General features: G+C 40.7%; 1 protein-coding gene across 2 annotated transcripts in view; it reads right to left on the reverse strand.

Annotated features, from left to right (window-relative positions):
• The window catches only part of LHFPL3 (LHFPL tetraspan subfamily member 3), a 509,453-nt gene extending 494,152 nt beyond the window's left edge, over nucleotides 1-15,301 (reverse strand). The window contains exon 1 of one of the 2 annotated variants that reach the window (XM_003782604.3): nucleotides 14,752-15,301. In XM_003782604.3, the coding sequence (XP_003782652.1) occupies nucleotides 14,752-15,190 (439 nt within the window). In that variant the 5' untranslated portion in view covers nucleotides 15,191-15,301. The remainder of the gene's footprint in view (nucleotides 1-14,751) is intronic. The other variant, XM_003782605.2, reaches the window with a different exon arrangement.
• Nucleotides 15,302-17,029: the final 1,728 nt, after the last annotated feature.

Below are 17,029 nucleotides of genomic sequence, written 5' to 3' on the forward strand. Positions count from 1 at the left end.
TGCCGAGCCTGCACATGGTTACTAATCAAACTTAATGATGCCCTCTTCAAAACCCAAACCATAGGTAAGTGGATTATTTTTCCATCAAAGTTGGCAGCAGCTAAAAAGTTAATGCCATTATTAACCAAATTAAAAAGTTAGAAAAAGAACAAGAGAATAAACACCAAAAAAAAAAAGAAGAAAAAAAATTTTTATAAAGGAAATATTAATGCTGTTGAACAGAAAAATAAGATGGGAAAGAACAACAGAATTAAAGCTGGTTCTTTTACAGAGACTAATAAATTTAACAAGACTTTGGCAAAACTGAGCTAAAGAGAATAGGGAAGGCACAAACAACACTTATGCTATTATGTGAGTAAATTATGAATAGCGTTAAGCCAATAAATTGGAAGTGCAGATGAAATAAATGGACAAATTCTTGGAAAAATCTACCTCTACAAATTGACTTAAGATGAAATTTTAAAACTTGGATGATTCTGTAACAATCCAAGAAATGTAATAAGTAGTTTAAAATCTTCCTACCAAAAAACACCAGGATCAGAGAGTCTTATGAGATCATTCTATTAAATATTCAAGGAACAGATCATTCCAATTATACACAAATTCCTTCAAAGAAAAGAAAAAAGAGAGACTTCTCAACTTTTATGACTCTTACAGAACCCTGACATCTAAACTAGGTAAAGACAGTATGACAAAGGAAACAAAAAAAGACTAACCTTACTCATGGAAATACTTTCAAAAATAATAAAATATTAGCAATCAAGTCACACAACATATGGCAAAGTTGGCTTCATTTTTAAAGACACAGTTACTTCAACATTAGAAAAGCTGGAGTTACAATCCATCTCATCAGTAGATATTAATTCAGAAAGGTAATTTGATCATCTCAATAGATGAACAATATGCATTAAATAAAATTTAACATGTATTCACAATATTAAAACTTCTTATCATTGTAGGAATATAAGGCAACTTATTTAACCTGATAAATACTATTTGCAAAAAATAAAAATCTACAACATATGTTTTGCTAAATGGTAAAATTCTAAAAGCACTTCCTTTAAAAACGGAAACAAAGAAGCTCGGTGCCCATAGCTCAGTGGCTAGGGCTCTGGCCACATACACCGGGGCTGGCAGGTTTGAACTGACCTGGTTCTGCTAAACAACAATGACCACAACAACAACAACAAAATAGCCAGGCATTGTGGCGGGTCCCTGTACTCCCAGCTACTTGGAAGGCTGAGGCAAGAAAATCACTTAAGCCCAGGAGTTTGAGGTTGCTGTGAGCTGTGAAGCCATAGCACTCTACCAAGGGTGACATAGTGAGACTCTGAGGGCAACAAAAAAAAAAAAAAAAAGAAAGAAAGAAACAGAAAAATTTAAATTGTGCTCCTCAGGAATATGTAAAGTATAGTGATAAAACTATCCATGTAAAGAAATGTAAGGTGATAACACAAAACTCAAGAATTGGTTACATCGGGTGGCACCTGTGGCTCAAAGGAGTAGGGTGCTGGCCTCATATGCCAGAGGTGGTGGGTTCAAACCCAACCCAGGCCAAAAAAAAAAAAGACTTGGCTACTTCTGGGTGGGAGAGGGATATAATCAGGAGAGTGGGCAGCAGGCACACAAATGGTCATTGTTATTCTTCAAACCATACACACACATATATAGGCCACATATACAAACATAAAATATATTATTCATAACATGTTCCCAGATCAACTGAAACAATGGTTCATTTTGCAAGTGTTAAACAAAACCAAAGTGATGACTAGTCTAAAAAACAGTAGAACTACAACAGAAATCTAAAACACCTTCTCTTTCACTGCACAAGTTCAAGCTTTACTTCTTATAAGGCATATTTCACACTATACTTTGCATAATATTCTAACACATCTGGAGAATAAATTCCAAATAAACTACTCATGTCATTATGAGACTTGGAGAGGAAGAATTATTATGAGCTCATCCTATCGCTTGGATAAATCACAATGAAAACTTTAGGTCGCAATCATTAGGTTGGTTTTTTAGAGACTTTTTGTGGAAAAAAAAACAATCAATTCTTTAATAGAACATCCCAAAAAGGGAACAGCCCTTGTCAAATGAATTCGAACTGATTGCTGAACTTCTCCTCTTTGTTCTGTGCACCTTACGTTCAGGCAAACAATTCTGCGCAGACCTACAGCAATACATAAACAATAAACAAACATAAAATCTATTATGTGTGCTATATTGACTTGCAGCATCAATGTAGTTTCAGATTTTCTACTTGGCTTATTCAGGCACAGACACTTTACTGGGTACTGTGGCTATAGCAGGGCACTGGGCTAAAGAGAAGGGATTCTGGGGAGGATTAAAAAGAATGCTCTCTAAATACGAGATGGAAAAAAGTCTTGGTGTGCTTTTTGAAAGTCTTCCTCTAAAGCAATGGTTCTCAACTTCCCTAATGCCATGACCCTTTAATACAGTTCCTCATGTTGTGGTGACCCCCAACCATAAAATTATTTTCGTTGCTACTTCATAACTGTAATTTTGCTACTGTTATGAATCATAATGTAAGTAACTGATATGCAGGATGGTCTCAGGCGACCCCTGTGAAAGGGTCGTTCCATCCCCAAAGAGGTCACGACCCACAGGTTGAGAACCACCTGCTCTAAAGGACTTGCTACACTGTAGGTTCTCAAAAAGAAGAAAATAGGAATCACATTGAGTTCAGGACCCATTTTTAAAAATCGAGGAAGAAAAAGAATGGAATGTGTGCATCCTTTGAATGCTGTCTGCTGAGAACACTGCATGTGAGTATATAGCAGACGCTCATTTCTGTCCTTTCTGTTTTGTTGAAGGACATACACACTGGAACATATGGATAGGAACTAACAGTTAAATTAGGTGCCCAGTTTTCCATTCTAACAGTGTGAACCATTATTTGCCTATGGCTGGGCTCTGTGTTCTGAGTTCTCTTTTTTTTTTTTTGAAAAGTCCCTGAAGTTTCCCAAGAAATGGGATTTCCAACTCTACTTTTTAAATTTTCAAAACATGTTCAGTTGACTACAGAGACACAATTAATAACACATAGCTCATGACCATGAAGACCAATTGACTGTTTAGAATCTTGCACTTTTGAATTCCTTGTTTTAAATTCTGCAGCAGCCTACCCAAGGCATTTTCATTTGTCCATCTCTAGTCTAAGAAATAAAAGCCAACATATCCTAATAGAGAAGACCACACCAATGAGTTCTGTAAAAGGGTAGGCCACTGGAAGTACAACGACTTCTTCAGAGATCAGATAAATCATGGAGGGTAATTTCAGAGAATTTTACACTGAGGCCAGAGGCTGGAGGTTGACTTTTTCTTGCCAGTAAAGGAGTTTTCCCTTCTACTACACATATTCTGATGAATTCTTTTTCTTATTGTTTCCCTAACCTTCATATTTTAATCTCCACCCTTAATCCCTTAAAATACTATCTTACAATTACATTAGCGTCAGGGAGAAAAACATCTCTGGACCTGACCCTGTAAAAGGCAAAGTTCTGAGAAGCACAAGAAGGCAGGGCTGGAGCTCCCTCTAGAGCCAGTCCTGCCGTCAAAGGAGGGGTCTTCGGCTGGTGGATCCTGATCCATATCCCCATCAGAGCCCACCTTACTGCAGAACCCTTTCCAAAAGACTGAGAGGTCTGGAACAGCAGAGCAATTCACTGTGACCTTCAGGACTGCTCAGCAATGCTCACTGGTGTCTCCAAAATAAAGAGTCTAATCAATCAACAGTGTTTAGTAAGTTCTTTTGTCAACATCAACCCTGTATAGTCACCACACCAGGGAGATGGAGAATGTTCATTTGCTCATTGTTCATCCAAATAGTTTGTATCACAGTCAAAGATATAGTCACAGCAAACTGATACTATGATTTTATGGTAAACTGGTGACTTTAGACCTAAAATGAAAACAGTATTAATAAGAAGTAATATTGGGGCCAGGCAGGGTGGCTCACACCTGTAGTCCTAGCACTCTGGGAGGCGGAGGCAGCAGATTGCTTGAGCTCAGCAGTTCAAGACCACACTGGGCAAGAGCAAGATCTCATCTTCCCCCCCAAAAAATTAAAAAAATATATTGATTTCCTTCTTTACTTTCTTTAGAAAAGCTAAAGAAATATAAAGCGTTACCATGTTAATGAAAAACAAAGCAACATAAATCTTCATTTGAGCACAAATCTGATCATCTTAAATAACTACCTTCTTTGTTTAGGAAAAACTTAAGATTCACAGATACAACACTGAGAAATTTAATTTTCCATTATACAGCTACAATTAAAATAGCACAGAACAAATGCTACTTCTAATTTGTTCCTGATGTTATTAGAGATTGAGAATATTCAATTTTGTTTTTGATAACTGTGCAGAGAAAACAATTTGGGTAACATCTGATAAGATTTCTTTATCATTTGGAGGAAGAACTTAATAAGAATGACTACCTGCTTGGGTCTTGACACAATCAAAAAATTTTCTTGTCCGTGACATCTTGAAAACACAGCTTCTTTTTTTTTCAAGTTTGTTTAGTTGAAGCTACAAAACAGGTCAAAATTATCTCCAAAATACATTCCTGTTAACTTTTAGTCATTAGCCCAAACAAATAAAATGGAAGAGCTAGACCTGGTAACATAAAATTAACCTCTTAACTGAATGTGGTGCTTTGTCAGTAATATATAAAGTTTATTACAGTAATCACAATGGCATCTATATAGCTCTGTGCAATCTATAAAAGGTATTCACAACCATTATCTTTTTCAATTGTCAGAAAAAGGTAGATCTGGCACATATAAGTTGTGATACTAAATTGCCTTCATTAGCTTGCGTATTGTAAGTTCAATTTTCCTGTTTACTAAATTTTCTGAATGCTAACCATACCTCCACCCTGATCTTTAGTAATACTAGTAACAATAATTACACCAGTTATCCTAAGTAACATTTTTTGAGTGTTTACTACATGCTAGTTTCAGTTTTAAGTGTTTTACATGCATTAATTCAATAATCCTAAGAATACAAACATTAGATATTTTTTGTTTACACTCTCATTAGATTGAGAAAATCTAACTTTAGCTACTTACCTGTCTATCTAGGATTGTTCCCTATTTTCTTTCTGCCTTAGTCTTACCATATCTTCAATGGTTTTCTTAGCATTTACTTTCTTGGTAAAAGCATAGCAACACACAGCTAGCAGATGTGGTTCCATGTTCATAACTTGCAATTTCTTTTTTATATCTAGATAAAACTGTATAAGCCTTACAAAAATAAAGTCAAGAAAATGAAAAGTCAAAGACAGTTAAGTGACTTGCCCAAAGCCATTTAGCCAGTAAGATGGCAAGTCAAAATGCAAATCTTCTGGCCAGCCTCAGTTCTCCTTCCTCACTTTGATGCTTCAAGTCTGTTATGATCTTCTCCAGACCTGTGTCTGTGAGTTAGCAATCCTTTCCATCTTTGCCACCACCAGCAATAAACAAACCTATTATGAACATTTCTATATTTAATGCAAGGCAGGAATGAATGACACAGAGACAGTAATGTTGACATTGTCCTTGCCCTTAGGAATTCAGAGTAAGTGTATCAGAGGCGTAACCAAGGGGATGTTATGGGAAAAGAACCACTCTGGGCTCTAGGTTAGAGAAATGAAAAGGATGGGACGAGGGGTCCCTTATCACACCTAAGTATACTTGAAGAAGAAAAGTCTTGTAAACATATAGATAATTATTTCCCCTATAAGTGGAAGATAATAATACACAATGATGAAATATTGAAGTTACACTGAACAAAATGCACATTAAGTTGGGAGGCAAAAAAGTGGTATTAATAGAAACGGGACTGCACTGGAAATTAGATGAGCGCTGACTTCAATTTTACGGAAGTGTCATTTTGGCAAGACTCTCAATTTCTCTCAGACTTGGTGGCAGTATGTTATAAGGCAGGAGAGTTTGATTTGGGCTCAAATAATGTGACTCTTTGACCTTGAAAAGCTTTTTGAGTAATTTTTAATTCTCAACTTATTCATCTGCAAAATGGGTATATTCTAAGCCTATTATGAGAGTTAAATATACTAAAAGCTAAAGGTTTTTGTAAGTGGTAGTTGCTCAATAGTTAGTAATGACGATTATTATTTCTTTATCTAGAAAATGAAGAGACTGTGCTAAATGATTTCTAATATCCCTCCAATTTCCAAAGTCTATGAGTCTATATCCATTTGGCATTAGGTTAAATACATTTGTTAAATTATTTTTTAGCTATATTGCTGCTCAGAGGTAGGGCCCTGTCAATTTTTATAGTACAGAGGGTCCAACAAATAACATCTAGAAAAAAATTCTAATTTTCAATCAACCCACAATGTAATTGGAGTATCTGAGTGATAAAAATCATCAACAGATGCGAGAAAGGAAAACCAAACAAAAGTGTCTCAAAATTGCTTAAATTAAGTATATTTTATCCAGTCTATCTTCTAATACAAAATTACCACTGAATGGATGCAAATCTTTCACAATTTTCCAAAGAAAAGATCATCATTTTTATAAATTCATATTAAATCATCTTTTCTCTGGAATAATATCTTTGGAACATTTTCACTACAGCCTACAGTAAGTAATACATTTTACAGCTCAGACTAATTTACACACACATATGTAAATACATCAATGTTTTAGAAAACAAATGTTTCAAATAACCCTTATCTTCTACGTGGTGTTCATATTTCTACATATATTTAATACAAATTCTAATGATGATCTTTATCAACTAACAAATAGGATGATCATTAAAATGCTAACAACCATAATTTTTGTAATACTGCAGTACAGCCTTCCTTTCTCTAGGAAGGTTTTATAGCATTCCAAGTGGCTGGTACTGAGCCTTGTCTAGTCAACTGGTTAAAATGGAGAAATGCAGTTAGCTAATATTTGGCATCACACAGATCCACAATATCATTGGCCATTAATCATCTGAATCACAGATGAAGTCAATTAATTTAGCTTGTATTTTAATAACTATACATGTTGTTAATATGCTCTGTAAATATATTTTCCCAAATCCTCACTGTTAAGTTCCCTTTCCCCGTCACAGACATTATAGAAATCAATTTCACCTCACAAGCTAACCAGCTCTTCAAAGAAAAACTGCAGGAAGGCATTTCATCGAATTCTACAATGACCTTTCCTTCCTTTGGTTGCCTTACTTTAATCCTCCATAGTTCCACCTGCCATACAAGAGGCTCGATCATCTCCTCCTTTAAATAGCGATATCTTAGGGTCTATTAAAATTCCCTGTATGGGGGATGGAGCCATAATTTTTCTTTCTCAGTCGCCGGGATTTGCACACAGCTCTGCACCACACTGCACATTCTAGCTCTCTGCTTGTCCTATGCTGATACATCTGTAAGACTTTCATGATACCAAATTCAGCAGGCTTTTGATGCTATCAAATTCCACAGGCTTTCAACCTTGAATTTCATAGTCTCTTTTCTATTCATACTTCATTTATTTTTGGTGTCACTCCTCTATGTCCCTGTCATTCTTCACAGCTGGATCTGTTTGCTTGTTTTTCAAATACTGCCTGCGTCTTCTGTCAATGATGATACACATTTCCCACTATGATTTTACAGCACCTCACTTTTGATCTTCATTGAAATCAACTAAGTGGCCAGGGACAGTAGCTCATGTCTGTAATCCTAGCACTCTGGGAGGCCAAATTTAAAAACTACTATAAAGAGGCCAGGCGTAGTGGCTCACACCTATAATCTTAGCATGCTGGGAGGCTGAGGCAGATGGATCACCTGAGCTCAGGAGTTTGAAACCAGTCTGAGCAAGAATGAGACCCCCATCTCTAAAAAATAGCCGGACATTGTGGCAGGTGCCTGTAGTCCCAGGTACTTGGAAGGATGAGGCAAGAGGATCGCTTGAGTTTGAAGTCACTATGAGCTATAATGCTGCAGCACTCTACCTATGGCAACTGAGTGAGACTATCTCCAAAAGAGAGAGAGAGGGAGAGAAATCAACTAAGAGCCATACAGAACACTGTCCCCCCACCCCAGACTACTTGCATATCCCAGTGATGCATTCTGTACAAAAGCTCAAGTTGTGTCCTCCTCAAACTCGTCTGCCATTATTTTCTATAATGAATGTGGAGGGTTTTCTTGGTTAGTTGAATTCTGCATGTCTGCTTCTGAAAAGGCCTCTTCTCAAGAACTACAACTTCATCATTGATTCCCATTACCTTTCACTACTCTTAAACTAGCCCTAGTCTTGAAATTTCACGCAGTTAGAAGACCAACTTCTCTCAGGTTATCATGTAGCATCTTTCCTCCTCCTAGCTTGATGCAGACCTTGGCTTCATTAAGCTGGGAAAGGTGGCAGAACCCAAAGATGCCAATTCCGTGCCACCGTTTCTATTAGACCAACTCTATTTCAGAAAGGTCTATTTTCTTTTTTCATTCTGCCCAGTAGTAGTCAGATATGGTTCATGTCTCTATTGGTCAAAAAATTATTTATCTCCCTCTTGCAAGCCTCTGATTTTCTGTTTTATTTTGGCAGAAGTAGTGAGGAATGTGCTCAAGATTATAGTGAGGACAATTTAAACTATGAATAGTACCAGGATCTTGTGCAGTGGGAGTGTCATAGAATCAGCCATAATTGAGAGCTTCTGATTTTAATTACAATATTAATTATGTGAACATTCAGGATGCTGGGAGAGGTTGTTTTTGTTTATTTCTCTTTTTTCCACATGGCCAGTGACTTTTCATAACAGTATTACACTTACATCATCAAATAAAACTTATCTGCTACTTGTAATATACAACAGCCTCTTACTTTCCATCATTATTATCTTATTATTAAGAATAAAGGTCCGTTCCTTGCTCTTTCCTCAAATCAAATAAAAATTCTCATTGACTCATTATGACAAGGAAAATTCACATTAATTAAAGCTGGTGCTAACCCCTAAAGTTCAAAATACCTTATGGAAATGACACTTTTAACTAGACCAGTTAATCATACTACGAAGCCCCCAAATTAGATTTCTCCTAGTGTGTTCTTTGCTTCCTGCCAATGTGATACAAAGTTCTCTCAACTCCTCCCCTGGTTTATAGCCTCACATCACACACAGAACGACACTGAGCCACATACTGCATCTCTAGCAATATACTCTGCTGTTTCTTTTTTTCATTTAAAATTTTGTTCACTTTGAGAAATTTCTGAGGTATGTCCATAAAGCGTAATGCTATGTATACTGGCCTGGCCAGCTGGACTCATCATTCTACACAAAAAGAACAATCCCTAAATAGGTGTTTTCACATTAAGCATCTAATAGCACACTCTGCCCAGGCTTTTATTATATTTATTATTTGTAGAAGTATATAAGCACCTTATTAACATTGTTACAGTGGAAAAGCTGTTAAATGTACAGCCTTGTACCAAGGGGGAAAAACACCTAATGATACTCCACAGAGGTTATATCGGACCTGTTCTTTTTTAGAGACGTTAACTTAAAATCTCAGTTATAAAAGTGTTTGTTTTGACATTCACAGAATTATGTCCTGTAACATCTCTTCAACTGGCACATTCTTTATGACATACATGCATATGAGACAAAAGTTCCTAAATTATTTCAAATCACTTTCTAATGTATTTGACTTGGTAACTAGAAAATTCTTCCAAGTGGAATATGTCGTTAGAAAATAAAATCTGCCTTCCCTAGCAGCACACATTACTCCCTCTCCGCCGAGGAGAATGTCTGAAATGCTTGGTAGAGGGAAACGCTCGTTAGGGTCACCCCCTAACACGGAATTTCGGAAGAATAAGTGGCTCTTTTAGGCAAGTGTTGGCTTTCTCATGCTGGCTCACCATTCGCCAAATGGTAAGGACTAATGACCATCCTGAACACTGAGTCTGCCTGAGGAAATCCCAGCCTTGTCCCCACCCCCCCAGAGTTCTGCACACTCAGTACCACCACCCTACCTGAGCAGGCTTGGCAGGCTCCTGGGTGTCCAGGAAGATACTTGTACTGATGCCCAGGAGGAAATGGGAAAGCCTGCAACCCCCACTGTCTTCTCCTGTCCTATTGCTCCTGAAGGCATATAAGGAATTCCAACCCGGAACAGGTCTCTGCTCTTCATGAAAGAAAGCCTGGTCTCTTGATTCCTAAATAACTCTATCTTGGGTGATGTACTTCTTTTATGAGAAACTAAATGGTAAGAGAAAATCTGCTAAAATCTGAGATACGATTATCTCCTAGTGTTATAATCAAATCATGACATAGATATCGGAAAAGCCTCCATATGGAGAAAAGCTCATCATGACTTAGGCTGTCAAATTGTAACCCTTGCCATCGAAGCATATGGAAGAGTTCTTTCAGTGTGGCCACTGCTGATGCCACAAACCACTAAGAAAAGTAAGTATCAGAAAGTAGATAGCATTCACTTCTCACCAAGGCCTTGAGGAAATTTAAAATCACTCTTCTCTCCTTTCATTCTTCACCCCATTAATCATTCATTTCTTTATTCATTAACTCAACAAAAATTTATTGCATACCTACTATGTGCCAGACATATATATATACCGTGTGTGCCAGGATATAGCAATAATAACGGCAACACAACAACAGCAACCATACCTAACACTCATACAGGGCTTGCTTACTGTGAGCCAGGCACTAAACCTGGCTTGTTTAATCCTTGTATCAGTCTCCTGTGGTAGGTACAATTTTGTGCCCACTTGCAGACAAGACTAAAAAATAGAAAGATTAATTCCCTAGGTGTGAGAGGCAGGCTTCAAACCCACGTCTTTTAACTCTAGTGTCTGTGCTCTTGATGTCTATGCTACATAAAGAAAAACAGACAAGGTTTATGGAACTTTACTGTACTAGAGAAGACAGACACTAAACAAACATGCAGATACACTGAGATTTCCAACACTAATGAGATCTATAAGAAAAGAGCAGGGTGCCATGAGATAGGGCGGTATATCACTGCAAAGGCTCTCCTTGCAAGCTAAGAAATGCATCTCATCTCACCTAAATGACAAAGTTATAAAATTTAAGAAAGCTACCTGGCTAATAAGAATTTGGGAGAACTAAGGCTGGCAGCCTGGGGGAATGACTAAACAATTCAGCCCTTAACCCCTGCACTATGCCTTGCCATCTTGGTTGCCCTTCTTGTTGGTATACTGAGAATGACAAGAGGTGAGGCATCTGGGGAATGCAACTCACTTCTGTCCTTATCCGTCCTGAATAAGAAATCTAACCCAGATCAGGTGCCCCTTCTTCACAGATAAAAGCTGGTGCCTGTCTTCATCTGCTGCCTTTGACAAAGAAATCCATGGTGAATGTCTACAAAACCTTCAGTTCCACCTTAATTCTTTACTTACAAAGAAAAAAAAAGATATCTTTGGCCTAAAATGACAAACACATCAGCTTCTGGAAACAATTCAAAGTATGGCTTGTAGTCAGTAAAACAAACAAGGCAAAACATCTTCTCTGAGAGTTGGCTCAGACCCTGAAATCATCAGAAATACTGATTTAAAGAGAACAAGAACATAGAAGCAGAGAAGCGAGTTCCCAGAGGGACAAAATTCCCTTTCCATCCTGACGAAGAAAAAAACATTCTGGACTTTATTACCTTTCTTGGCCAATTACAGATCTATTCCCTTCTTTTTAGTGTTAGAGAAATCACACAGAAAGAAGAAAAGTCTCTTTTTTCTCCTCCAAGAACTTGTCTCTAGGCTTGGAAAAGTTTACATCTCTGATTTTCATTATTTACTTTTATGCATCATTTTCATGTCTTCAGTCTTGATCCTAGGCATGAGCCATAAATACAGGACTACATCCAAAGATATTCGCTCCTCTGTCTGTTTCCTAATTTCATACCACCGAGGTTGATAAAGATTTGGAGGGGAGAGGGCAAGGTTACGGTGTTAATAACAGCACCAGTATTAGCACCAGATAGATAAGCAACATCATTTTCCAGCTGAATAAATTAAATAATTTTTTGGTTCAACGTCAGAATCATAAAAATAATAATTCTTGATACTGTATTACCACAAAACAATCTCCTTTGCATCATCTTAACATGTCATTTTATATCAGATTTTTATATTCTACCTGGTTCTGCTTTAAAGTGTTATTAGATAACTAAACACACAAGTGAGTCATTTGGTTTCAGATGAGGGTTAAACAACCTCTAATAAGTAAACGGTACATTAAGTCTCATCTCTCATATTTAGCAAGTTATACTTGAGATTAGCCCGGGTACAGTTCAACAATAAGTAGGAGAAGGCTGCTTAAACATTAAAGAGTAATGAAGGTTAGAGATTACACTTTCAAAGTAACTGACATTATGTAAAATTTTGTTAATGCCATGAAACAAAAAAATACCCTAGAAACCATGTTAAAAACATGACATTCTTCAGAAATATCTTCTATCTCATTCCTTAAAAATCTGTGAATATAACCGACTTTGATTCTCATTTGACCTGTTATCATAATCCATTATTTTGTGTTAATTCACTTTCACTAATCAAAATATCTTTTCCTGTAGTTTACAAGAAATAAAATACCAGCTGCAAATAAAGGTGTGGGATTTTTTTTTACATATGCCACTTAAAGCTCTAGACTTGTCTACAATGAAGTAAATGTCCTTGCATCTTTCAGTATACAGGCTTTCATGACATTTTATATGACATGGAGAGTATATTTATATCAAATGTCTGAAAATGTTGCATTTCACTGCCCCAGAATGAATGAGGTTTGTGTGCTCTACTGCAGAGAAAAGGGGGGAAAAAAGGATTGTAATAGTCACAGTTTGTATTAACTTCAAAGTATTGCTATTTCTTTACCAAACATCATTCTTCTGCCCTTTAAAAAAAACACTTGGGTTTAAAGTACAGAACTTCATAAAAATCAAACATTTGAGAATACGTCGTGGAGGAATCACCTGCAAATTACCTTCAGACCTTTGAAAAACAATCTCATTTGAATCACCCGTCTAAATAGGTCATTTAATTTGGAAAAATTAAAATTAGCTGTGCAGGGTCAATTCTTTTTCTACAACATCTGCATCCTGCATGTCCTGTTCCCTTCAAAGTCAAACCAGAGCTAAGTGTCAAGAACAACCATAATACACAAATTTATTCCAAATCTCAACGTTATCCTGCTCCTGCAATGGCCATAAAAGTTAACATTATATGAAAACACGGGGGTGGGGGGATGCTGATTCAGGAAGTCTGGAGGGAGAGGAGACACAGAAATCTTGTATTTCAGCAGGATAAAAGCGTGTATGAGAAGCGGGGTCTCCATTGGCGCTCATTTCTTGCTTTTTTCACGTATGCACCACAGTAGGTGCCAATCAAAATCAGCTGAGACATACTTAATACAAAACAAATACGTCCATACAAGTTTAGTCTTCCACGTGCTTCTCTTTTGTTACTATCAAAAGTAGCCACATAAGATCAAGAACTTTCACGCTGTTGTCTAGCACCTTTAATGGATTTAATCATCCTACACCACTCTGGCAGACCAAGGGATTAAATTCCTACTCCCCAGAAAACCTTCCCAGAAACAGAAGAAAGGACAAACTCTTAAAACGAACATCTCTAAAGGATGAAAATAAAACAAACCCAGAAACAGAAGAAAGGACAAACTCTTAAAACGAACATCTCTAAAGGATGAAAATAAAACAAAGCACAAATGAAAAGTCTGGCTGCCTGGTACATTGACTATTCTACAAAACCAAAAGGAACTCAGCAATGTCTCTGGAACAGGTAAATGTCAAGGATCTTAGGGCCACTGACTGAGAAGGGAGGACATCTAAGGCGGCTGGCAGAGAGGCACCCAGCACCAGGGAAGGACAGGGAGGAATCAGTCTTGTTTCAGGACTCTTCAAAGCCCCCAGGACACGAACTCCCAGGTTTTCTGAGTTAAAAGTAACTTTGATGCTCAGTAAAAAGTACTTCCATGATTCTCTAGCTAGCAACAACCTATCACCCATAGGGGACAAGTGATCAGAGATACTAACGAAATGAGTTTTCCTCTCGGTCCACTTCCCCAAAACCACTTCCCAAATGTCTTCGTTTCCCGAAGACGTCTGTTTAAAGATGAAATGGAAGGACCTTTTGCACTGACAAGGAGGCAAAGTGAGACGACACTTTGGGGAATAACAAGGGACTCGCTCTAAGCTACGTTTTTCTTAAAAAGGTGAAACCGAACAGGATGTATTAATCTCCAGACGGATGGCCAAATATTTACAAGTGCCCGGGACGGACCAAACAATTTCAGTTTAATCTCCACCTCACCCCCGCCCCTCGCCCCAAAGAAACAATGACAGAAATAGTCCCAGCCGGGCGCAGAGCAGACTGCCAGTTTCATCCACTACAACCTCTCCAAATCCGCTTTTCACCTCGCTGTGTCGGTCCCTCCTTAGTCCCTCGGGACACCCCACCACCTCCCTAAGCCGCCGCTTCTCCGCCCCCCACCTCTAGTTCTGAGCGCACTCTAGTCCGGGTGGCGTCCCCCACACTTGGGAGGTTCACGCAAGCCCCGGGACACCGCGCCAGCGCCCGAGCTCGGGAACCCCGGGGGTTCCGGCCTCTCGCCACCCACACCCCGACGCTCGAGCGGATTAAGTTGCCGGGCTCACCGGCGCGCGCGGCCGGGTCCCTCCCACTCTGGCCCCTCCCCGGCTCGGACGCCCCGGGGTCCCCCGCCTCCGCCGAGGCGAGAGCGCACTCACCGGAGGTGAGCTGCATCCAGGCACAGATCTTGTACACCGTGGCCGTGTTGCAGAAGAAGAAGAGGGTAAAGCAAACGATGCAGGCGATGATGAGCATCATGGAGAGGCCGATAAAGAAGGAGGCGGCTTTGAAGGCGCCCGAGGGCAGCGTGGAGAAGTCCGTGAAGCTGCCCCGGCAGGTCAGCTCCCGGGAGAAGCCGTTCCCGATGCAGTAGTGGAAGAGCCCGAAATAGCCGGCTTGCGGGGTGTCCACGCCGTCGCCGATCCAGTAGGGCTGGATGAAGCACACCACGTTTACGATGGCAAAGCAGATGGTGAAGATGGCCCACAGCACGCCGATGGCCCGCGAGTTCCGCACATAGTTGGTGTGGTACAGCTTGGCAGCCTCCTGAGCCGGCAGCATCGCGGCGGCGGCGGCAGCGGCGGCGGCTCCGGGCATTCTCCCCCTCCTCCTCCTCCTGGTCCTCCGCCTCCCCCGCCTCTCCGCGCGCAGGAGACACACTCACTGAGCCTCGCGCGCTGCAACTCCCCTGCCTCCGCCTCAGCCCAGCAGCGCCAGTTTCAGAGTCTGCATCCTCGCTCCCGGAAGGAGGGCGGGGGAGCGCGGCACCCCTCCGGCTCGCCTGGCTCGGCCTCCCGGCCCCCTCCCGCCTGGCCCGGGCTCCGGCCCTCCTCAGCGCCCTCCACCCTCTGCCCGCCGCCGCCGCGGCAGGTGCTGCAGCTGAAGGCGGCAAATCCCGCGCGGAGCACCGTGGCGCGCGAGCCCCGGGCGCCTCCCACTCCGCTTCCCGCCTCCCGCCTCCCGCCCCGCTGCCGCTGCCCAGGGGCGCAGAGGACCGCGGGGACCCTGGAACGCCCCCTAAGTGGCGGGTGCGCACCCGAGAAGCGGACCGGGGAGGGGGGGTCACCCGCAGGGATCGTAGAGGCAACCCCAAATCCCGGCTGTGTTAGGGTCTGGGCTCTCGAGGCTGGCGGTGGGAGCCTTTCGTCACCGCACAGCAACGTGCTCCGACCTCCGCATCTTTGCAGAGGCGCGAGGGGCAGCGCGGCAGTTCCAGGAGACCGGCGCCAAGGAGAGGAGACGTACTGCCCCCAAGAGTCTTCCCTGTTACTACTACCGCAGAACTGCCCCTGGCTAACTCCGTGGTCGCCGCCGGTGGAGACAGAAGTTGGACAGGAGCCTGGCAGATAGTGTAAAAGACAAGCCTTAGGGTGGTCTCAAATCTGCACACCTGAGCTTGCCGTGTTTTCGCCCTGTGCCGGCAAATGAACCATAGCCAGGCGATTCCGTATACTTTCCTTTAAGTCAGGCATTTTCCCCGCAAATCCTGCCATAGATTGGGCCTGGGTGCGCATGGAAGTGCCCGTGTCACAGAATTTTATAGTTTGTTTGAAAGCATTGGGTAGGTGGCCAGTGTCACATTTACTACACAAATACTCATTGGCAGCTAGCGACTGTATGCCCAGGAACTGTGCTGGACGCTAAGGACACGCGAGGACGACCGCAGCAGGTGATTGCTTTAATTGTTCAGGACTTTCCCAGCTCTCCCACAACCTAAAGCGTCAGTTGACCAGAGAGTTGTTGGGGGGAGGGGTAATTTCCCCTGATTTATCCACATGTACTTTCTTACATTTTCATGGTGCCCCTCTGTTGTGTACCCCTGCACTTGGTGCTGTTCTCTTAGCTTATTTTGTCCCCCTTAAAATCCGTTGGTTTTTAAACAGTCCTTACCTTTCAAACAGGATTTCTCTATTTCCATGGGTTACTTCCGTGGTTCCCTCTGTCTGTGATATAAAGAAGCAAACAAAGCAATGAAACCCCCAAACAAAGCAAAGAAACCAGAATGCTTCATTGTAGGAACAGATTTTGGTAACCATGTTGAGCTGTATGATTACTGAATTCTCTGGGCAAAAAAGGAGAGAACTCTAATGGAATTTGACCCCTAAGTCTATAGTTAATTGGCTACATAGTTGATGGTTTTATGCAAGAGGGGTCATATCCTAAGTGATGAAGATTAACTGTGTTTTTCATCTAATAACCTGAAGATTTGAGATTCTATGGCGAGGGAGAGCATAGAATTGGGATGTAGGACAGAGCAATGAAGGGACTGCTGCTGAAACTGGGAAAGAATTTAAAAGTGTTAGTGTCAGAATCTTATAGCTTTTCCTAATAGGTATAAAACTGAGGTATTACAGTTCAAGGTCCATCAGACAGGGCTTGGAAAATCAACAGAGGACAGAATTAAACAGTAGAATGAGATGTAAAAGTTAGTAAGAA

Source organism: Otolemur garnettii, unplaced genomic scaffold (genome assembly GCF_000181295.1).
Source record: "Otolemur garnettii isolate 467f Iridium unplaced genomic scaffold, OtoGar3 scaffold00005, whole genome shotgun sequence".
NCBI classification, from domain to species: domain Eukaryota; kingdom Metazoa; phylum Chordata; class Mammalia; order Primates; family Galagidae; genus Otolemur; species Otolemur garnettii.